The 24,417-nt window shown below is 49.8% G+C and overlaps 1 protein-coding gene across 1 annotated transcript in view; it reads right to left on the bottom strand.

Annotated features, from left to right (window-relative positions):
• LRRK1 (leucine rich repeat kinase 1) overlaps nucleotides 1-24,417 on the bottom strand; it is a 98,893-nt gene that overhangs the window by 49,760 nt on the left and 24,716 nt on the right. Inside the window, exons 5-12 of the mRNA XM_066355407.1 lie at nucleotides 22,798-22,952; nucleotides 21,370-21,541; nucleotides 17,799-17,978; nucleotides 17,231-17,379; nucleotides 3,267-3,493; nucleotides 1,742-1,869; nucleotides 1,358-1,521; nucleotides 62-199 (exon numbers count right to left, since the gene is read on the bottom strand). Of these exons, the coding sequence (XP_066211504.1) occupies nucleotides 62-199; nucleotides 1,358-1,521; nucleotides 1,742-1,869; nucleotides 3,267-3,493; nucleotides 17,231-17,379; nucleotides 17,799-17,978; nucleotides 21,370-21,541; nucleotides 22,798-22,952 (1,313 nt within the window). The remainder of the gene's footprint in view (nucleotides 1-61; nucleotides 200-1,357; nucleotides 1,522-1,741; nucleotides 1,870-3,266; nucleotides 3,494-17,230; nucleotides 17,380-17,798; nucleotides 17,979-21,369; nucleotides 21,542-22,797; nucleotides 22,953-24,417) is intronic.

The raw sequence follows: 24,417 nt of genomic DNA, 5'->3' as shown, positions 1-24,417 counted from the left end.
GAAAGGCACAGATATCTCACGAAAGCGGAAAATGAGAAAGAAAAGGTGCCCACAGACTCACGTCCAGCTGAAAAAGGCCCAGGGGCACTTCCTTGAGTGCGTTTTCTGAGAAATCCACATCTTTCAGGTGGTTTTTCCAGAAGACAGCCATCCTGTCGGGCAGACATTCCAGGGCATTCTGGGACGCTTTGCAACACTTCTGGCGGTTTGATGGGAAGGAGAACGAGGTGGGAATTAGCTTTTGAAATGCGGCAGTGCCTGTGAGAAAGACCTTTCCCAATCTGACTGAGAAAAGAAGATCGCCACTCCCATGGCTCTGCAATAAATCCGACTCAGTGAACTAAGACGCTGCAATGTTCCGGTTCCCTGCCCCAGGGAAGGGATGGGAACGGGTTTCCAGTGGAGAGGACGGGGGCTCGTAGACCTTTCCCTCCATGCCAGAACATCTGGGCCACTGTCCTTAGAGATAATGGGACAATTCTGGGCCGAGCTCCAGAGAGGAGCCTGGTTCCCACACACGAATGTATAAACTGGACACGTTAACGCTGGTGATGGAGAATTTCCCAGCTTAAAGCTAACAGCGAGAAAACAAATCATCTCTCTCTTAAATTCCACCCTGGTGGACAGCTCTGTTGGTTAGAGCATTGACCTGAAGCACAGACGTTGCCAGTTTGATCCCTGGCCAGAGCACTTACAGGAACAGATTGATGTCTCTCTCTCTCTCTCTCTCAAATCAATAAATTAAAAAATTGAAACACAATTTCCATTGATTTGAGAGAGAAAGAGAGCGAGAAGAGAGAAACATCATCTCATTGTTCCACTTGGTGGTTCTGTTTAGTTATGCATTTATTGATTGCTTCTTGTACGTGCCCTGTCCGGGGATCGAACCTGCAACCTTGGTACACCGGGATGACACTTTATCCACTGAGTCACCCAGCCAGAGCCGACACAAACATTCTTTACGCTGTTCCATCTGCTTTCATGAGCAAACTTCCCAAGAAACAAAAACACTATTTCATTGGCAGTGGGATGGTAGCAAATTATTTCTTCTTTATTCTTACTTTATGGCCATCCGAAATGAACTAAGTCCCCCCCCAACTTGTGGGCAGAAGTTATCCTATGATAGATCGTGCTAGCTGTAACAATGTAGCTGTCACAATGGGAAGGTCTGTGGGTCTTCTGGTACAAATCTCAAGCCCAGAGCCACGGAGTCTTGGCTTTCAGGTGAGTTACCTGCCCGAGTCCTTGCTGGTCTATAACACGGGATCAATATACTCTGGCTCCCCCATGTGGCCCCCGAGGGCAGGAGGGGAGGCCATGCGCCCAAGCCCTCTGTGACTTCTGGTTCTATACTAACCAAAGGACAGGCCCAGGCATCAGGAAACACCTTCAGCTTATTTCTGGAGACATTCAGAAAACTGAGTGACTTGAAGGAGTGAAGAAACACTGCAGGGAGCTCGGTTAACTTATTGTCAGAAATATCCAGTTCCTGCAGCTTCCGCAAACCAATCCAGTTTGTAGCTAGGGAAAAAAAGAAAAAGCATGAACTGGTAAAATATCTGTATCTATATCTATATCTATATCTATATCTATATCTATATCATCTATATCTATATCTATGTCTATATCACCTATATCCATGTATATTTATATCTCTCTATGTAGATATAGATATATAAATATATATCCCTATCAGTAATACAAGGACGCATCGAGTAGGGTTACCAAGTGCAGAACATACCACTTTCTTCTTCAAACAGTTTTTCCAAATAGTTTTTTGAGGCTGTCAGCTTTTGGAGCTTTGACAGGTGCAGGAACCCTAGCGGGAGGTGGGACAACTTGTTGCTGGAGATGTCAATCTCGAGGAGCCTGCGGTCGGTCGGGGAAGGAAGAATTCAAGGCATCAGAAGAAAAAGGTAAATAACGCTTCACCCTCCCATGTTTCTGCAGACACAGAGGGGCTCTTTCTCTTTCTCCTTGCAGGAGGCTGAAGATTGAGCGCTACAATTGTTACTCATCTCAGTCACTGTTACCACATAGACACAGGAAGTCAAATCTCCCTTTGCTGGCCAATAGGAGCCTTCCTCGCAGAGGTGCCAGCAATATGGGTTGGTACCTTGAAAGCTGCTGTCAGTCTTCTGGACCCTTGAGACTGGCCCTGTTTAAGGACCCTTCCCCCCTCCCCACAGGTCACACTCGTTCTTTAGATGTTAATCTGCAAGCTTTCTTTCCCTCTCTGGTTACTGATGGCCTTGTGCTCCTTCTAACGTCTGCTTCTCTTTCTCTCTTACCCGTTCCAGGCTTAGCTTTGGAAAGCAGCTCAAATCTCTTAGGGAAAGAACCTTGGAGGTATGTGTTATCAACACACCACTCACCAAAGGTGAAGTCCTTCCCTTTGCTATGCATCCTCCAGCCACTTCCCAAGGCCTCCCAGAAGAGAAGACAGGGCGCCCACCCCTAGTGACCAAGGCCAGAGTCCTGCGGAGTGCACTTTCCCCCTAAGGCCCATCCCACCTTTCCTGGAAGGAGGAGGGAATAAAGGCTGTGGCCTCTGGGCCTTGCTCCTTCCCCGGCCCCCTCCTCCGATTCCCCCGATTCCCGTGGGTATGGGGGGGGGCAGCCGGTCTACAAGGCTGTCCGTGAGCAGTGTAAATGGGGAGAGGGGAACCACTTATACCACCTCCTCCCTGCGTCCCCCTGGATAGGGGACAGGGGCCTTATTCCCAAGAGAGAGCTTGCATTCTCTCATTTTTTTTTCTTTCTTTTTTTTATTTTTTTAAGCTGGAAATGGGGAGAGACAGTCAGACAGACTCCCGCATGCGACCGACCGGGATCCACCCGGCACGCCCACCAGGGGCGATGCTCTGCCCACCAGGGGGTGATGCTCTGCCCCTCTGGGGCCTCGCTCTGAGCCACCAGAGCCACTCTAGCGCCTGGGGCAGCGGCCAAGGAGCCATCCCCAGCGCCCGGGCCATCTTTGCTCCAATGGAGCCTCGGCTGCGGGAGGGGAAGAGAGAGACAGAGAGAGGAAGGAGGGGGGGGGTGGAGAAGCAAATGGGCGCTTCTCCTGTGTGCCCTGGTCGGGAATCGAACCCAGGTCCCCTGCACGCCAGGCCGATGCTCTACCGCTGAGCCAACCGGCCAGGGTCCATTCTCTCATTTTAACTGAACATTTATTTTCAAAACCAGACGATAGTCAGGGAACCCGTGCGGCCGCTGGGGCGCAGAGGTGGCCCCCTGCTCACGCCCTGGCGGGGGAAGCCCACCTGGAACAGATGATTTCGTCCGACGACTGCACAGTGGGCAGTTCACCCAGATGGTTGTCCGACAGGTTCAGCTTCCGCAGGTTGATGAGCCCCCAGGGGATGACGGAGGGGAGGGTGGACAGGCAGTTGGCTGAAAGGTCCAGCTCCGTGATCTGGCAGGAGATGTCAATGAGCCAGTCGATGTCCACCCAAGGCAGCTTGAGGTGGGACCATTTCACACGGAGAGGCTGGGCAGGGGGTGGAGAAAGGAGAAGAGTGCCCGCGGGTGGTGAGAGTGGGGACGGTGTCAGGGTGGGATACAGCAAAGGGTCATGGGAGTGGGAGCCAGCTGGGAGCCCCAGATGTTGGTACCACACGGCATTGAGCAGGTGGGAGCCCCAGATGTTGGTACCACACGGCATTGAGCAGGTGGGAGCCCCAGATGTTGGTACCACACGGCATTGAGCAGGTGGGAGCCCCAGATGTTGGTACCACACGGCATTGAGCAGGTGGGAGTCCCAGATGTTGGTACCACACGGCATTGAGCAGGTGGGAGCCCCAGATGTTGGTACCACACGGTATTGAGCAGATGGGGACCTATTCCCACCCGGCCGGTCACCTCTGCATGGCTCCTGCCACTCACTCTCTGGCCACTAGAGGGAGCCCCTGGATTTAATGTTTATGTCACAGCGGGGAAGGAAGCCCTGCAGATAGGGCCTGGGCTCTGGCCCAGGAGGCCACCCGAGCTTGGAACAGCCTTCCCAGACTGAGAAGAAGGCAGAGGACCAAACCTGGGTCTTCTGGCCTCTCGTCCCTGGGATTAGAGCTGCTGTCGCTCTCATGAGGCCACTGTGGGTACAGCTTCCACAGTAAGAGACTAAACTAATCAAGGGACAATGGCCAGGCCCTGGCTGGTTGGCTCAGTGGTAGAGCATCGGCCCGGCGTGTGGAAGTCCTGGGTTCGATTCCCAGCCAGGGCACATAGGAGAAGCACCCATCTGCTTCTCCACCCCTCCCCCTCTCCTTCCTCTCTGTCTCTCTCTTCCCCTCCCGCAGCCAAGGCTCCATTGGAGCAAAGTTGGCCCGGGCTCTGAGGACAGCTCTATGGATTCCGCCTCAGACGCTATATAACAGCTCTGGCCACAACAGAGCAACACCCCCATGGGCAGAGCATTGCCCCCTGGTGGGCATGCCAGGACACACACACACACACACACACACACACACACACGAGGACAATGGCCAGACCATATACAAAGACGTAACTCTAACCACCAACCTGCAGCAACCTGCCCAGGAAACAAACCCTCTTCTCTATAATAAATATGTAAGATGATATATAAACAATCCCCATTTATCTAGAATCAATAGCCCAGGAAGCCAGTCTGTTAACAACTCGCACTTGCAGGAGGGCAGACTGCTATCTCTACTAACAAGCCAGGAAGCTAACCAATAACTCATAGCAATCAGCCCCAACGGTCAGGACTCAATGAATAACTGACAGCTTCCCTAGGCTTTGTCCCCCTTCTAAATAGGCACTGTGACCAATCAGGTAGGGCAGTGGTCCCCAACCTTTTTTGGGCCATGGACCGGTTTAATGTCAGAAAATATTTCCACGGACTGGCCTTTAGGGTGGGACGGATAAATGTATCACGTGACCGAGACAACCGTCAAGAGTGAGTCTTAGACGGATGTAACAGAGGGAATCTGGTCATTTTTAAAAAATAAAACAGGCCCTGGCCGGTTGGCTCAGTGGTAGAGCGTCGGCCTGGCGTGCGAGAGTCCCGGGTTCGATTCCCGGCCAGGGCACACAGGAGAAGCGCCCATCTGCTTCTCCACCCCTCCCCCTCTCCTTCCTCTCTGTCTCTCTCTTCCCCTCCTGCAGCCAAGGCTTCATTGGAGCAAAGTTGGCCCGGGCGCTGAGGATGGCTCTGTGGCCTCAGGCGCTAGAATGGCTCTGGTTGCAATAGAGCAATGCCTCAGATGGGCAGAGCATCGCCCCCTGGTGGGCATGCCGGGTGGATCCCGGTTGGGCACATGCGGGAGTCTGTCTGACTGCCTCCCCGTTTCCAGCTTCAGAAAAATACAAAAAAAGAAAAAAAAAAAAAAAAGGAAAAAAAAAGAAAACATTGTTCAGACTTAAATATAAATAAAACGGAAATAATGTAAGTTATTTATTCTTTCTCTGCGGACCGGTACCAAATGGCCCACGGACCAGTACTGGCCCGCGGCCCGGGGGTTGGGGACCACTGATGTAGGACACACCTCTTCTAGTTAGCCACGTGCAACGGCACGAGACCCAGATACAGACGAGCAGGGCTGGTCTCTCTCTTTCAGATTATCAAAGAATTTGGGATTCCCTTAGGTTTCCGGGGGGGTTCAGGGGGAAGAGGAGATTGGCTCTATGGCTTGTTTTTCCAAAGCAACTGGAATCCCATATCAGGAAATCAGGGAAGCAAACACACATCAGCGTTTGGCAGGCGGGGAAAATGTCACAACCAGGCTGACTGTGGGGGAAAGGCTCCGATCAAGCGGGAGGAGTTGGCTGCCCGACAGGCTCCCCTATCTGGCCACCAGGTGGCGATGTGCGTCTTGCCTTCGTCTCCTCCTTCACTAACTCATCAGCGTTGGAAAGCCTGGGTCTCTTAACCGGGTCTCAACGCTCTGTCGTTGAACCAAGGATAGGGGACTCTCTGTCTGTCTGTCTGTCTGTCTCTCCGTCCGCCTGGATGAAGAGGGACAGATGATAATGTACTGGATGTTGGGTCAAGAGAATGGAGACACGGCAGGTGAAACCCACGCTCAGAGCAGTGATGGTTCAGAGAGAAGAGCTGGGTATGTGGGTTGCTGTGCATCTATCTATCCGGTCGCCCCAACTCCCGGGTTTCTTGACCTTCATGGACCCCGAGCATGTAATGTTGATGGCAGAGCTGAGACAGGAAGCCGGACAGCAAATGGTGGTTCTGCAGGGGGCACGGTTTTAGCAGAGAGAGCTTCGGTGAGAAGGGAGAGGGGCTGTGTGTGAGGCTGAGCTCCCGGTGAGAAGGGAGAGGGGCTGTGTGTGAGGCTGAGCTCCCGGGTCTGAGCGAGGGGAGGAGGCAGGTGCTGTTGGCTCCTGAAGCCCGGCCCCTTCCAGGTCTCACACTCACCACTTCTGCAGGCATGAAATCTGCGAAACCAACTAAAAAAACAGAAGTTTGCTGATGGGACGACACTCAGAATACAGATACACTGGTGAAAAGATTTCTGGACTGGTTGGCGGGTGGCGATAAAAACAAAAATGTGCGCGATTTCGACCTGGTTTTGGGTGAGCGCAGAGAGAGGTTCATGGACCAAAGCGATCTTCCTTTTTTTTTTTTTTTGGTGCACAAGCATGCGGGGGTGTTTACCTAAGCAGCAGAGAGGACGGAGAGGAAGGCCCCCCACCCCCCACCGCCTGCCCCACCCCGAGGAAGACAGCAGCACACTTAACACTGAAACCTTGCTGGGCACACTCCGAAGCCCTCGTTACCGAGCTGCGTGCAGCCTGGGCAGGACCACAATACACCAGGTCGGGTGGGGTGAAGCCAGCGACCGCATAATTAAATCCGTGCACGCTGAGCTGCAAAATCAAAGACAGATGCGGTGCGGGGACCCCCCCCAACTCAAGTGCGTGGTTGGGGCACATGCCGACACGGAACAGGACACACTCGTGTTTGCCCTCAAGCACGAACCTTTTGAATGTGGGACCGCGAGAAGGAAGCCCTCCTCCTTCCAGAAAGCTGGGTGGGATGACTGACACAACTTGTTTTCCAAGGTGAGGGTGGTGACCAGGGCTGGCTCGAGAAGGACCGGAGGAGGCATTTAAGGGCATCAGGCTCATCACAGACAGTGAGGGTTGGGGGTGGCCTGAGTAAGGACGGTCCCCTGGTCCCGTGACAGAGGCTGTGGTCCCCGAGGGTGGCTACTGGCTTTCATACAAGGCTACTCGGAAGCCACGGGGCATATCAACCATGAGTGGAAGTTAGCCCCTGGGCCACTGTGACATCCCCTACTCTGAAGCCACGGGGCATTTCAACTACGAGTGGAAGTTAGCCCCTGGGCCACTGTGACATCGCCGGTGTCACACGAGGTCAGTGCAGCCTTTATTGGCGGAAGGAAAAATAATCGTTACACGAAGGACTGGCATTTACCGTGCTGTTAGCCTGTTACCGCGGGAGCAGGGGGCGGACAGACAGGCCCCAGCAGACACAGAGAGGGGTCCTCTGCTCAAATGACGGGGACACGCCTCGGTGATGTTGGTGGGCAGGGAACAGCCACACCAGAGCGGGGTTCCAATGTCACCTTCTTACTACATCTCTACTGAGCTCACAGAGGAGAGTTTGTACTTCTCCTCCCCACAGTCACAACTCATTGTTCCCATTAATTGTTCCGCGCTTGACCTGTGACCTATGGTGAACTGTGTAAGGGTCTTCTTCACTGGAGACGGTGAATCCCTCAAAGGGACAGACTGGGGTTTGAGGACAGAAGGCATGACACAGCAAAGACAGTCACAGAATCTGTCTATTCAGTGATGACACATATGTCAAAATGGGGTGGGGAGGATAGGCAGAACATTCTAGAATGCATTTGTTGGCCTGACCTGTGGTGGCGCAGTGGATAAAGCGTCGACCTGGAAATGCTGAGGTCGCCGGTTCGAAACCCTGGGCTGCTGGTCAAGGCACATATGGGAGTTGATGCTTCCAGCTCCTCCCCCCCTTCTCTCTCTGTCTCTCCTCTGTCTCCCTCTGTCTCTCCCTCTCCTCTCTAAAATGAATAATAAAAAAAAAAGAATGCATTTGTGATGCTTCAGTCCACGTAAATCAGAACAGACTCACTCAGCGACTTGAAGAATAAAGCAAAAGAAACCCTAAGGATGCTCAGAGAAGAGCCAGTCTTGGGAGAAACAAACGTGCTCCCCGGAGTGAGGTCCAGGACCACAGAAGGGAAGGAGACATGGCTGCAGAAGGGGGGGAGGGGTCTACGGGTGGGTGCCGACACGTTGAGGGTACCTTCCAAGTCTGCATATGTTCTCTGAGAACGCAGACCACCAGAGGAGGCCCTGGGGGGGGTAGGATTCAGCTGGACACAGCATCAACTTGCTGGAGACAATGTCTCTGGCCCAGCCACAACAAGCAGGAACTGATGGTGCCCGCTGTCCTGGCCCCTGGGAGGAACCCTCCAGGTGAGGTTTCCAGCACCCGCTGCCCAATACCCTGCATTCTGGCCAGGACAGGCTCTCACGGGGAGAGGGGGCATTCCAAACGCAAGGAGGCTGGACCTCGTCCAGGCTTCTGCCCATGCACATAGGAACCACAGCGGCTGGACCCAGGCGAAAGGCAATGGGAATGACAGCCAGAAAGATGGTGTTATGGGCTGAATCTTGGTCCCCTCTCCCCTCAAAGGGCATGTTGATGTTCTCATTCTCAGTACCTTAATATGTGAGCCGAACTGGATATAGGGTCTTTACGAGAGGTCAGCAGTGCGGGCTCCCATTGTTGTGACAACAGGAGATTCCGACGCAGAGGCAGACCCATGCAGGGGAAGATATACACCCGTATAATTGAAACCCAAACAAAAGCAAATATTAAAAATGCCCTTTCAGGCCCTGGCCGGTGGCTCAGTGGTAGAGCATCAGCCTGGTGTGTGGGAGTCCCAGGTTTGATTCCTGGCCAGGGCACACAGGAGAAGCGCCCATCTGCTTCTCCACCCCTCCCCCTCTCCTTCCTCTCTGTCTCTCTCTTCCCCTCCTGCAGCCAGTGGCTCCATTGGTTCGAGCGTGGCCCCGGGCACTGAGGATGGCTCAGTTGGTTTGAGTGTGTCAGCCTCAAGCACTAAAAATAGTTCAGTACTTGAGCATCAGCTCCAAACAGGGTTGCTGGGTGGATACCAGTTGGGGCACGTGTGGGAGTCTGTCTCACTATTTCTCCTCCTCTCACCTGAAGAAAAATATTCCCTTTCAAATAATGCTTGAGTAGGGGGAAAAATCAATTCACAACAACAGAATATGTATTTTAGAACAGATGAGCATTGTGTGTAATGGGAGGAAAAAAAGGCATAACTCTGATCATGGTTACAAAAACAGAAAAAGTGAAACATTATAACAAGTTCTGCCTCATTTGGTGTAAAAGGCTCAAAGAATGCAGGGAAATGAAAAATAATCCGACTAAGAATAGAAAAAAACAAAATGAAGTCAAAACAAGAAAGTTGACAAGTCAAAGCCATTCAAGGGACTTTGGGAAAAGAATAAAGCTGATCACCTCAATTAGAAATAAAGAAATGTGCCCTAATCATCTCGGAGTAGATATGACAAACACCAATGAAGAAAATCAAGGTTTACGTCCTCAGCCAGAGCTGACAAACCAACTAGCCATGTTGCGATGCAAGATTTATTGTACTTACAAAAAACGAACAAGTCTCAAAGGGACACAATCAGAGAAAAATAAAAAATAAAATATATGAGGCAAATAAGGGAAATAGCCAAAGAACCACTCCCAAAGGTTCCTAATTCAATATATATATATCTCATATATATTATCTATATATATATTTTTTCCATTCAAATCTTTCAAAGAAGAAATAGTCCCTGAGTTACACACATGGTTCTGTAACAGCAGACTCACTTCATTTTTTGAGTCAAAACCTGTTCCTCTACAAGGGCCATTGAAATTCTAGGCCAGTGACATACATCCACGTGGGTGCAACAATTGTAACTGAACCTTCTTTAATAGAAATCCACAGCTGAACTCAGAGATTTAAGTCCCTCCTCCAAGCTGGACATGCACCAAGAAACAAAGCATGGTGGTCATTTAGCCAAAACCACCAGCAGGCTCTAAAGTTGTTAAAAATAGGTAAACAGGATTTTAAGAAAATAAACAACACTGTGCTTCTCCCCCACCCCGCCCTGAATTATTTCAGTCGTTCCTTTGAAAAATAGGAAGCTGACAAGAAATTTCCCGTCACTAGCTCCAACTTAAGTATTTTGCCAATAGCTGTTTGGGAGAAAGAGAGCGAGAGAGAGAGAGAGAAAGCAAGAAATAAAAATATTATCTCTGAAAAAAAAAATATCTCTGTAGTTAAAAAGCTACTTAACTTACTGTTGAGAGAACTCTCAGTTACCTCAGCTTTTAAAGACACAAATTTCTACCTCACAGGATTGTGAAGATTAAAGTAGAATGCTTTGCAAAGTACTTTGTTTACTACTCTGAAGTCCTATGTAAATGGAAGGGAAGTTACTGCATATATAAAATTTCATCCATCCATTCACCCACCTATCCATCCATCCATCTGTCCATACAACTATCCGCCTGTCCATCCACCCACCCATCCATCCATCATCCATCCATCCATCCATCCATCCATCCATTCACCCACTTATCTATCCATCATCCATCTACCCACCCATCATCCATCCATCCATCCATTCATCCATCCATCCATCCATCATTCATCCGTCCATGCATGCATGCATCCATGTATCCATCCAACCATCCACCCACTTATCTATCCATCATCCATCTACCCACCCATCATCCATCTATCCATCCATCCATCCATCCACCCATCTACCCACCCATCATCCATCCATCCATCCGTCCGTCCGTCCGTCCATACAACCATCCGTCCATCCATCCATCCATCCATCCATCCATCCATCCATCTACCCACTTATCTATCCATCATCCATCTACCCACCCATCATCCATCTATCCATCCATCCATCCATCCATCCACCCATCTACCCACCCATCATCCATCCATCCATCCATCTATCATCAACCCACCCACCCACCCCCTCATCCACCCATTTTCCTGTTCCAGGTCCTACATTGTCAAGGGGTAAAAACAAGGTGAGAAAAACTGTGTGAGTTCTCTGCCTCTGAGAAGCTTTCAGTCAAAGGGGGAGAATTCACATTCAATAAGAATGGACAGATGATCCCAAACTTTGTTATATGCTAGGAATAAAGTGGACAGGAAGCTGGGAGAGCTAGAAGGGGTGGGATCTGACCAGGTCTGTGAGTTAAGGAAGGCCTTTCTGAGGAGGTGATGTGGGGATAAGACCTGAAGGGGGTCCTGGGGTCTGGAAGCCGGGGTTGGCCAACGCTGAGGGGGCATGCACGCTTTCTCCTGGCTATGTGCTACCCACCCTCCAGGTATCACAGGGACGGTCTGGCTTCCCCTGCTGCTGAGCAGCACTTTGACTGTCTTTGTGGCCATTGCTCCTCTTTTCTTTTTTCAGAAAGGAAATACCCAATTCGGAACAGCGCATTGGCAGAAGAGTTTTACAGCTTGGGTCACATGACGTCCATGACTTTCCACCCACATATGGAACCGACTGGCCGTGTCAGAAGCAAGGTGCTGGTGTGCCTGTTTCCCTGGGACCCCGCCAAGGGTCTTACTCAGCATTTCTATTTATTTTTGCTGGTTTAATAGGTACGTGATGGCACTTTCACGTTGTTTGGATGTGAATATCTGTGACCACCAATGTGGGTGGACACGTGCCCGTGCCATGATTTGCTGTCTGTGTTTTTTTTTATTTTATTGTATTTTTTTGACAGAGACAGAGAGTCAGAGAGAGAGGGACAGACAGGAAGGGAGAGAGATGAGAAGCATCAATTCTTCATTACGGCTCTTTAGTTGTTCAGTGATTGCTTTCTCATATGTGCCTGTCCCGGGGGCTACAGCAGAGTGAGTGACCTCTTGCTCGAGCCAGTGACCTTGAGCTTCAAGCCAGCGACCTTGGGCTCAAACCAGTGACCATGGGGTCATGTCTATGATCCCACACTCCAGCCAGTGACCCCATACTCAAGCTGGTGAGCTCATGCCAGATGAGCCCATACTCAAGCTGGCGATCTCGGGGTTTCGAACCTGGGCCCTCCGTGTCCCAGTCCGACGCTGTATCCACTGCATCACTTCCTGGTCAGGCGCTGTGTTTTTCTTCTATGGAAATAAATTGTGAGTAGTTTTGTTTTATTGTGTGTGTGTGTGTGTGTGAGTAGTTTGATAGCAAGGGCTGTGGCTCTGGCTCAGTCAGTGTTGCGTCCCAAGCATGTAGTAGGTAGTCTATAAATACTTAATTCAGAGCCTGACCTGTGGTGGCGCAGTGGATCAAGTGTCGGCCTGGAACACTGAGGTTGCCGGTTCAAAACCCTGGGCTTGCCTGGTCAAGGCACATATAGGAGTTGATGCTTCCTGCTCCTCCCCCACTTCTCTCTCTCTCTCTCTCTCTCTTCTCTAAAATAAATAAATAAATAAATAAATAAATGTTTTTAAAAATACTTAATTCAACCATCAACTGATGGATTTTTATTGTGTGTGTGTGCGTGTGTGTCTATAATTGTATCAATGATCAGCCCCTCACATGGGTCCCTAAGGGCTGAGAGGCCCTATTTGCTACCCCTCTCCTCTTTCTGAGAACCCTGCACACTCAAACCTCATACCCACCAGATCACACAGACTGGGGAAGGGCTGATTCAGCTTCGAAATGTGCAGCCAGGCTGTTTGTGCCGGGCACAGACACAAATGATCTGAGTGGATCTGAGTGGCGGGTCACCAGGAATTATAAAGATACATAATAAGCCAGCAGCTGATTCCAAAAGTAACAACAACAACAACAACAACAACAATACAATGTTTCTTTCCAGGGTAGCTGCCAGGTTTTGAAATCATTAGAGACTTCTCAAAGGAAAACCATCACCCCCCACCCCCCACCCTTCGCCACCTACTGAGCTGTTTCAAAATTAATTTTAGCGCTTGTCTACTCCCGACAGTTCCAAACAGCAGCCCCAAGGCGCCCTCCAGCCTGGCGCTCGCACTGCCGAGTGGGGACGAATGTGATTATCTCGGGACCCGCTCGGGCGTCTGCTGGCATTGCTGAGTTTTCCCACCCCCTTCTGGACGTGCCAACGTCGAAGCCTTGCTATTTCTCCCGGCAACACAGAACAAACAGCCAGGGCGTCCACGGCGAAGGGAGGCCACCTCATTAAACACGCAGGCAAGGACCTGGCGGCTTTCCAGAGGGGCACCGACGAGCCAGGCAGGGGGGATGGCGTCCTGGCCAGCTCCTCCGACAGGGTTTGTGTTATGCTCTCTTACAAACCGTGTCCAGACCACGCGGTGTGAGCTCTCGGACCTTCCTGAGCAAACACCAACAAAGGCGACGGCGGAACAGGGACGCGGGCTTCTCTGTGGTTCCCTGGGGAGGAGGCTATCCGAAGAAGGTTCTAGAAGCCTGAGAAGCAGGCAATGCCCGACATAGAGACGTGCAGGAGGGCTTGGAACCTCCACCACTTTGCCATGGCGTCCACGGAGGCAGCCATTGCATTAAAAAAAAACAACACAAAAAACCCCCCGTATTTTTTGCTCCATAAGACACACCTAGAGTTTTAAGGAGAAAAATAAGAAAAAACAATATTCTGAACCAAATGGTGTGTTAAAATATTTTTTAAAAATATTGTATTTTTTGCTCCATAAGATGCACAGGCATTTCCCACCCACTCTACTTCTGGGGGGGAAAAAAGTGCATCTTATGGAGCAAAAAATACAGTAAATAAATACCAGCTCGCTGGTTGGGGAGACAGACCACAAACACACCCCAAAACAAGAGGACGGCTTCGGCAAGGTCACTGTCACGAACACCAGCCAGGTCGGGGGAGTTTCCAGGCCAAGCATCTGGCTCTTTTAATGCCTGCCCTTGCCTAAGATTCTGAGCCAAAAAAGTCTGGTTCGATCGTGCTGGACATACTGGACACCCGGAACAGCAGGAACGCTTACCTCTGGTTCCTGAGTCATCGCCGGACCACTGAGGACTGACCTACTCTCTTCTGCTCAGGCTCAATGTGCTGTCACGGGTTAGAGACCAGGGGGCGGCCAGCCACACCCACTGCGGGCCACCTGCTGGTTGGAAGTCACCTGAATAATTACTTTTTTTTTTTTTTAAAAGTACCAGCTGCTTCAGGGAAGCCCACGGAGCACTTCTGACTCAAGCCGCACAACACTTTCATTTTCTCTTCTGATTCTACCCTAAAGGGCCCAAGAGGAGAAAAACACACATCATCTTTCTCGGTCTCCTCCTTTGTTCGTGGAAATGTAGTCATTGCTTCCAAGTCCGATGCCCGTCTTGGCAGACGCCGCGGCCGTACGGAGAAAAGACCGCCCGGGCTGAGGGGTGAACTCCTTCGACTTCTAACCCCGAGCCAGGACAACCAGAGTCACCAGGTCTCTCCACCTTGGAATCACCCGGCGAGTTTTTTAAACCTCCTGCATGCAGGGGTTCCACCCCAGAGATTCGGACGTAGCATAGAGTGTGGCCCAGGCATCGGGATTTTTTAAAAGCTCCGAGGGACTCCGAGGTGCAGAAAAGCATACGAACCACTGATCTACATGAAAGGGCAGGTGCGGTTGTCGGGAACCATGAGATGGGAAAATCCTCGAGTTTCCGGAGGCTCTGGTTCTGGTCCGAGCATCACTGCTTAGCATTTGCAGTCCTTGGACAAGTAGCAGGATTGTCTCCGGACCTCCACCTTTTCATCTGTCCAACAGATTATGTTCTCTGATGTTCTCCACCGAGGTGATCAGAAAATGCTGGGGCGGGCACGGAGCCCTGTGTAAACGGCAGGGTCAGACTGCTTCCTTCTGCCACACAGGGCTAAGCTCGACCGGATGTTTATTGAGCATGTACGTACTATGTGCCAGAGCCCGTGCAAAATGCACCGCCACTCTCCACGGTGAATGCTGTAATCACCCCTGTGTTATAATTTAGGGGAAAAATACCAGAGGCAACAAGGTACAGATAGTAAAATATCAGTATCCTTTGGCAATCAGGAAACCAGCAATAATCAGGGAGGGGGTTTGGGAGGGAGAGAAAATAGCAATAAATATAATAGAAGAAGATGGAAGGGAAAACCGCAGAGGGTGGGTCCCCTACAGATGGGAAGAGGGGGGTTCCTCTAAGACACTCTCAGGAGGGACTGAGAACGGAATGCTGTTCTTAAGACAAAGAGACAAAAACAAACAAACAAAACCCACCTAAAAATAAAGGTCTGGGAGAACTTATATAAAACTGATGATGCAGAAGAAAAGGGGATAGTGTGGCCACAGGAAGAGCAGAGGACCCTGATTTAAGGACAGAAACATTAACAGGATAGAGCAGGGTTTTTTTTTTGAGATAATGACTATAGGTATTCATGGGTCATAAAGCCATAAACCAGGTATGCCAAGCAAAAAGTTGTGGAATGATAGGAACCAGATAAAAAGCCAGGAAACTCTAGGAGAACTCCTGTCTATGAAATCAAGGTGGAAATGACTTTTTTATATACTGGCAGAAGCCATGATTGATGATGTATTCCTCTATCTTCGTTATTGCAAAAGATAACAGACAAAAGAAGAAAAAAAACATAACGGATTGCGAAAGCCATTGGCCACATGGGTGATAAACACAGGCTTAAAACTGCTAAGATACAAAAAGAAGTCCTCCAAAGTGAGCAGGCTGGGACAAACACTGCCCTTTAGACAGATCACCCACACACAGTAACAGGCAGCACTCGGAAGGGGGAAGTCAAACCATTCATGAAAGTATGAAAAATGCTCCATGTTCTCTGCATCATATACGTGGATGGTAAAAACAAGAAGACATCACTGTTCTGCCCATGAGAATGATAAAAATGTAAACGCTTCTGAAGACTTAGCTCTGGCCAAGCTGAGGGGACAGAAATCCCCGCATATTTCCAGCGAGGGTGTGAATCACACAGCTTTTTTTTTGGGGGGGGGGAGAGGAGGGCAAGTGTGGATTCCACAGTGGTCCGCTTTTACGACTTTGCTCTCTACATAAAGCAGACATCCTAAAAGACCAGGTTCTATTATAGTACAAGGAAGAAAAACCCAGAAATAATTCGCAGGTCCGCCGATAGGACAGCCAAGTCACCTAAGCTACGTTCACTCTACAGATTGAAGGCACATACTTAACAACAGTGACCTCTCTCCACCTTCACCGATCTAGAGGAGGTCCATTATGGAGTGGTAAGTTAAAAAAAACAAAACAAGTTGGAGGTAATGTAAATAATGCCATGTTCTTTTTGTTATGAAAATGAAAAACTAAAACAAAAGCTTGTCTATGTTTTCCTCCCCCCCCCCAGTTTTACTGAGATATAATGGGCATCTAACATTGGGGTAAGTGTAAGGTGCACTCCGTGTTGATTTGACACCCATACATTGATTGCAAGATGGTTACCACCACATAGTTAGCCAAGGCCTGCCTCATGTCACCCAATTGCCATTTCTTTTTTTGGTGGTAAGAATGTTGATCATTGACTCTCTTAGAAACTTTTGAGTATACACCATGGTATATTGTTAACTATATCACAAGGCTGTACATTAGGTCTCCAAAATGTATTCCCCTTTTCAATGAACTTTGTGCCCTCTGACCAACCTGCCCCCAACCCCCCACCCCTAGCCCCTGAAATCCACCATTCTACTTTCTGTTTCTAGGAGTTTGGCATTTTTAGATTGCATGCGTACGTAAGGGAGATCATACAGTTTTTGTCACCTTCTGCTTGACTTAGTTCTCTTAGCCTAATGCCCTCAGGGTCCACCCACATGGTTACAAGTGGCAGAATACATTCTTTATATCTCATGGCTTAAAAATATCCCAGCCCTGGCTGGTTGGCTCAGTGGATAGAGCGTTGGCCCAGTGTATGGATGTCCCAGGTCCGATCCCCAGTCAGGGTACACAAGAGAAGCAACCATCTCTGCTTCTCCCATCTCCTTTTCCCCTTCCTATCCCCTCCTGTAGCCATGGCTCGATTGGTTCTAGTGTTGCCCCAGATGGGGGTTGCCGGGCGGATCCCAGTCGCAGTGCATGCGGGAGTGTGTCTCACTATCTCCCCTCCTCTCACTTAAAGAGAAATATCCCCTAGTAGGTCTATACCCCTTCTTCTTCATCCGTCCATCTATGGGCAGGGACTACTCACCATTTTCCCCGAACAACTGCTGGGCAAGGCGCTGGCTTCGATGAAGTACTTCCTGAGGAGATGTTTGCTGGGGTCTGGGCTGTCCAGTAAGATGTAGGAACAGAAGAAAGCCCCGTGCCGGAGCAGGAATATGGCGACATCTTCATTCCCTACAGGACAGACACAGGGAGCTCAGGGTCTTCCAGATGTGGTGTGCGCCACACCTGTCTGAGACAACAGATGCTCGTCGTGGGGGGGGGGGGGGGAATGAAACAGAGCAAGTTTCTGGGTTGGGGCTGAACTTCTCCATTGCCTCCCTGACGCATCAAGTTCCTGTTCGTGTGAATGTGTGTGGGTTTCCTTGGCTGCAGCTGGTCCCCGTCCCTGAAATCCCCTGGCAGGGGAGGTGAGTTGGGGAGTAAGAGAGGATGTGGACATTTTGAAAAAGAAACAACGGGAGCTGCACACGTTTCCACACAGGTGAGTGAGAACCAGGGGGGAGGGGCAGACTCCGGCTCTGGCTCCGTGTCTCAAAACCGGGACAGTTCTCATGGGCGGGGGCGGGGGCGGGGCCGACCGGGGCACCCACCTGACTTGATGGCTGCATAGAGGGGTAAGCGCACGATGACCGGGAACTCGTTCTTCCTGACCGCGTAGCTCTCGGGGTCGGCCCCGTGCGTCAGGACCAGCAGCTTCACCAGTGCCAGGTGCCCTTGCTGGCAAGCCAGGGCCAGGGTCCAGTTCAGTAGCCGCTGGGGGCTACAGGGACCTGGCAAGAGACAGCAACAGGGCAGAGGGACGGTGGTCCCGAAGGGCTCTGGTGGTTCCCACGCTGACTTCCCCTTGGACCAGCCGCCAACTCCCACCGTCCCGTTTCCAGCTCAAAGTCATGTCTGCCAGGCTGACCACGTTTGCTGAATAGTCCCTCTGAACTGCCCATTACACCTTCCCACCCTGCTTCATAACAAACAAGTCGGCTCGTCCCACAGCGTCAAGTGAGGACAAGCAGTGTTCAAAACACCGTATGCTCTGATGGTCACAGAATGAAAAACATGTGAAGATAAGACTAGAAGGAAGCCCCCCACTATTATCTCTGGGGAGTGGGATTCTGAGCCCCCTTCTCACCGCCCCCCCCCCCCCCAATGCAGTCCCAACCTCATCTCTAAACTAGAATAACACACAGGGGCATGGGTTTTGGAGACACAGATGGTCTAGGGTTAAAATTTAGCTGGGTGATCTTGGACGACACATTTTTCAACCTCTCTCTGACTCAGTTGACCTCTCTGTCAAAAGGGAACGATAACGTCCAACCTCCCAAATCTAACCTGAGGATTACAGAACGTAATGAATGCCAAGGGCCTGACATCACTCACTAGGTGACATCGTCATGTTCTTAGAGTGCCAATGCTTCTCCAGCCTCGCCAGATTATCTGTGATATTTGCGTGCTGTTTCCATCAGTATAAAAGAGCTCACTTTTCAGCCGACAACTTGGAGAGTTACTCCTTGAAAGGACGGCCTACCTAATTTCAGGATAAAATAACGGGCCTCGAACAGACAGGAACAGCGTGGGCTGAAGCATTCACTGTATATTCAAGTTCAGAGTAGGGGAATATCTTTTGGGTCTAGCAGCCAGGGAGAAATGTCCCCATCCTACACGTGGACACTTTCCGGTTGCATCAGAAGGCGGTCTCATTCCCAGAGGTGGGAAATTCTTAGGGACCTCATGCTCCCAAACACTGAGAGGAACCTTCCCTTTCACACTAGGAAACTGACCAGGACATATGGGTGAGGGGGAAACGGCAGCAATGAAAATGCAGCACATTCACCCCTGGTCCAGTGCCTGGGCTACAGCAGGTGCTAAAAAGTGCCCCTTCTTTGCCCTCCACAAATAACTATGATGAACTAATCAAAGGGGGGGGGGGTGCAGGATCCGAAAAGCGAGCCGTTCAAAAGCAGACGACCCAATACTTGCCAAGTAAACTCCTATTCACCGTGCAAAACCCCACCCAGACGTCCGTGCTCTCTGAAGACCCCTGTCCTGCCCCCAGACGAGACCATTACCTGCCATGTACTCACAGAGCACTGTGTAAATACTTCAACCTCAGCCCTGTGATGCTGCTTGGCCTTCCTTTGCTTGACCAGAGGCACGAAAGGGCTGGGGCCACCTTTTAAAACGTCGCGGTGACCCTAAAGTTCTGCAGAGTGTCCAAGACTTGGCAAATGCTTGGAATACGTAAGCTGTGCAAGTAGGTGAGACTCTTTGGGGCAAGCACAGAGCTACCCTTGGGGATCCCCAAAGAGAGGGTGTGAGCCAATAGCTCCTCAGGGGTGCCCAGATCCTCCCTGCCCTCCTGTGCCTTGCTTGACCCAATTGGCACCCATGGGCCCTACCACTGCCCTGATTTCTGTCCATAACTTCACGCTCCCTCCAGACCCAAAGGGAGCACCATCTCAGAATTAACTCTGGGTGAAAACCTATTTCAAAGCACATAGCTGGACACCCCATCCCCCCAAAGGATCAATAAATAATTTTGGGGGGGCTCATGCTGGAAAAGTATTAAAAATTTCAAGGTAGTGACTTAAGTGAGAGGCCCTGTGAGGCCGCCCTGTTGTACATTATGAACCCTGCCCTGCACCCAAGCAATACCCTAATTCTCAATGACCACTGGTTAGGCAATGCCTCAGCCTATAATTGTAGTGACGACTGCACTTGTACAGTATTGCAGATCTGAGGCCACCACGGGAAATTAAAGAAGACCGGGACACCCTGAATCGACCACGAGAAATAAAATCACTTGTTACTAAAAAAGCAACCTCACATGGCACATCCAAACCATATAATATTATTGGGCGATAAAATGAATTGGATCTTAAGCCACAAAAAGGACATGGAGAAAGCTTAAATGCATATGGCTAGGTGAAAGAAGTCAGTCTGAAAAGGCTACCATGTTATATGATTCCAAGTACATGGCCCTCGGGAAAAGGCAGAACTATGGAGTTAGCCAGAAGATCAGGGTCGCCAGGGGTGGAGGGGTGGGAGGGAGGGATGAGTATGTAGAGCACAGAGGATTTTTCCGAGATTGAGACTATTCCTTATGATACTTTAATAGTGGATACATTTGTCCAAACCCATGGAGTGTACAACCCTAAAGTCAACTATGGACTTTAGTTAGTAATAATGTATCAGTATTGGTTCAATAATTGTAACAAATGTACCACATTTATACAAAATACAAATATAATAATAGGGGAAACCATAGCAGGTGTGTGTGTGTTGGGGGGATCCTTTGTACTGCCCCATCAATTTTTTCTGTAAACCTAAAACAGCTTTTTATTTTTTTGTATTTTTCTGAAGCTGGAAACGGGGAGAGACAGTCAGACAGACTCCCGCATGCGCCCGACTGGGATCCACCCGGCATGCCCACCAGGGGCAAAGCTCTGCCCACCAGGGGGGCGATGCTCTGCCCCTCCGGGGCGTCGCTCTGCCGCGACCAGAGCCACTCTAGCGCCTGGGGCAGAGGCCAAGGAGCCATCCCCAGCGCCCGGGCCATCTTTGCTCCAATGGAGCCTTGGCTGCGGGAGGGGAAGAGAGACAGAGAGGAAGGAGAGGGGGGTGGAGAAGCAAATGGGCGCTTCTCCTATGTGTCCTGGCCGGAAATCGAACCCGGGTCCCCCGCACGCCAGGCCGACGCTCTACCGCTGAGCCCACCGGCCAGGCCCCTAAAACAGCTTTTAAAAAAAGAGTCAACCTAGCCAGATAGCTCGGTTGGTTAGAGTATCATCCCAAAGCAGAGAGGTTGTGGGTTCGATCCCTGATCTGGGCACATACAGAAACAGACTGATGTTCCTGTCTGTGTCTCTCTCTTCCGTTCTCTCTTTCTAAAATTAATAAATAAAAATATTAAAAAACAAGAAAGCCTATTAAGTTAAAACAAACAAAAGGAGCATAGATCTATATTCTTTCTCAAATACAGCGTGAGAGAGTTTCCCTTGTAAGTGAAAGGGAGTGAGATGCGGGACGGGGGTTGCTGCAGGAGCTGACGATGGGTAAAAGTGCAGAGAATGAGCATTTGGGGGTACAAACCCTCCAAAATGCCTGCCTGGTTTCTAAGAAAGGCGTCCCTGAGTGGCGGTAAAGAGGTCATGTCCTGGGGTTTACCTGGTAAAGACTCGAGTAACTCATGCACGACGTCTGTGTGCCCAAACTGCGCGGCCACCACGGCGGGGTTGTCATCGGTGGGCTCGGTCGGCAGCTGCACCTGTCTCTCTGTGAGCAGATACCGGACGGTCTCCAGGTCCCCGTAGGCCGCTGAGAGGCTCAGAAGCTGGCCCTGGCCAAAGAGAACAGGATCAGGACTTCAGCGAGACCAGTACTGCTGGAAATGACCCACAGAATCAACTCTCCATTGCTTTGTCAAGTCCACGGGCAAGACCAGAGCTGAGCACCCAGGACTCGGAACGGAGCCGCACACAGCCGGGGATGCCGGAGGTGTAGAGTCACACGCGGTTTCAAAGAAAAAGCAACATGTAGGACTGTACATACAATAGCACTGTATCTCTGTTAGAAATACAGATCAGCAGGCTGGAAAAAATATATATATATATTTTCCTTTATGAGAGAGAGAGAGAGACAGACAGACAGACAGGAAGGGAGAGAGATGAGAAGCACTAGTTCTTCGTTGCAGCACCTTAGTTGTTCATTGATTGATTTCTCATATGTGCCTTGACCAGGGGGCTCCAGCAGACTGAATGACCCCTTGCTCAAACCGGCGACCTTTGAGCTTAAGCCAGCAACCATGGGGTCATGTCTACGATCCCTTGCTTAAGCCAGTGACTCTGTTTAAGCTGGTAAGACCATGCTCAAAGTGGCAACGTCGAAAGTTTTGAACCTGGGTCCTCTGCATCCCAGGCCAACACTCTATCTACTGCACTGCCACCTGGTCAGGCGGGAAGAATATTTCTAAAACTGCTAAGTGGGATGATTAACGTATTAGGGCTATGTTTATTTTCTTGTTCTCTTTTTTTCTCTACTTTTACATAATTCTAGATTTTTCTTTTTGGAGCATGTGCTCTTTTTATAAGAAAAAAAAGTGTGAAAGAGTGCTGCAGGATAAACCCTCCGGTCGGCATTTTGTTCTTTGCGTGTCGGTCACTCATCCCTTGTCCCCTGGGAAGGTGGCAGAGGTGACCTTAGCGGATGGCAAGGCGAGAAGTTGCTGCAAAAGGTCGTGTGAAACAAGGTATTTCTAGAATGCAATAAAAGAGAAAATGCTTATTACGCCCTGGCCAGGTAGTTCAGTTGTTTAGAGTTACCGATACACCCAGGTTGTGGGTTCGATCCCCGGTAAGGGCACGTACAAGAATCAACCAATGAATGCAGAAATACATGGAAAAACAAATGGATGTTTCTCTCTCTCTTTTTACTTCTCTCTCTCTCTCCATTCCTCACTCCCTAAAATCAGTAAATTAAAAAAAAAAATTTAAATCCTCATTATAATTATGATGATAACAAGAAGATAATCTGAACCACAACCTTTGCCCAACCCAGGCCCCCGGGCCTGACTGGAGGGTCCGGCATCGACCTTACCTTTTCCAGCTGGGACACGCTCTCGTCACAAGCCTCTCTGAGCAGGTGGCGGGCTCTGCTGCGGTCCCCCTGCTTGTAGGCGGTGTGAATGTCTTCTGTCCCAGGACACTGCACTGTGCCTGGCGCGGACAGTTTGCTGCCCATGTCCCTGGCACCTGGGTGGACAGAAGCATGCACACAGAGTTACCGCCCCTGCTGGCTCGTGGGAATCGTTAAGAAGGCACTGCCAATTGATTTTCGACAAGGGCGTCAAAGGCATCCAGTGAGAAAAGCAAAGCCTTTCTCAAAAAACGGTGTCAGGACACCTGGACACCCCACCTTGAATGAAAAGAAACCCAGACCCCTTTTTCTCACCGCACACAAAAATTAACTTGAGATGGATCGTGGATCTACACATACAGGTTAAAACTAGGGAGAGTCTAGGAAAAAAAAACCCAGAAAAATAGCTTCATGACTTAATAGTAATCAAAGGTGTTTTTTTTTTCTTTTTTGGTGACAGAGACAGAAAGAGACAGAGAAAGGGACAGATAGGGACAGACAGACAGGAAAGGAGAGAGAGGAGAAGCATCAATTCTTTGTTGTGGCACCTTAGTTGTTAATTGATTACTTTATCATATTGCCTGACTGGAGGGCTACAGCAGAGCGAGTGATCCCTTGCTCAAGCCAGTGACCTTGGGCTTCAAGCCAGTGACCATGGAGTCATGTCTATGATCCCACACTCTAGCTGGTGAGCCCACGCTCAAGCCGGTGACCTCAGGGTTTCAAACCTGGGTCCTCTGTGTCCCAGTCCAACGCTCTATCCACCTGTGCCACCACCTGGGCAGACTCAAAGGTTTCTAAGGACACAGGAAACAATAACCATGAAAGAAAAGACTTGCTAATTAGACTTCACCAAACTTTTAAACTTCTGCCCATCAACAGATTGATCTTCCATTTTAACCCTGAACAGGCAAGTTGCATAGTCAAAGAAAATAATCTGCAAAACGTACCCACAGCAGGAATAGTATCCAGACTATGAAAAGAACTAGACCTCAGTAATAAAGGACAAACAACCCACTTACAAACGAGCAAAGATCTGAACTGTTAGAATCCACTCAAAGAACTCAACATCACTTAGTCATCAGGAACATGCACATTAAAACCACCAGGAGACACCATGATACTCCCACTAGAATCACTAACATTTAAAAGAACTTGGTAAAGCTATAGAGTAACCAGGACACCGAGACCTTATTGGTTGGAGCGTAAAAGAGCAGCACCCCTTTGGAAACAAAGTCTGGGAGTGTCTCATAAAACTAAACATACACTGACCCTACGACCCACAGTTTTATTCTTAGATATTTACCCAAGACAAATATGTCTAATTTAAAAATGTATCCAAGAACGCTCATAGCAGCTTCATTCATCCTGTTTCCAAACTGTCAATAACGCAGGTAGCCGTCAACAGAGTAAATAACGAGGCACTGTGGTTTCCTGGCTACTCAGCCACACAAAGGAATAAACTACAAATCCATGACATGCAAATCTGAAAATGTAATGCTGAAGGGAATGATCACGCAGAACGAGTCTAATCTATGGGTGGAAAAAAAAAATCCAAACAGTGAGTGGTTTTCTGGGGGA

The sequence above is a fragment of the Saccopteryx leptura genome, chromosome 13, assembly GCF_036850995.1.
Source record: "Saccopteryx leptura isolate mSacLep1 chromosome 13, mSacLep1_pri_phased_curated, whole genome shotgun sequence".
In the NCBI taxonomy this organism is placed as follows: Eukaryota; Metazoa; Chordata; class Mammalia; order Chiroptera; family Emballonuridae; genus Saccopteryx; species Saccopteryx leptura.
This window is presented reverse-complemented; position numbering and strand designations above follow the sequence as displayed.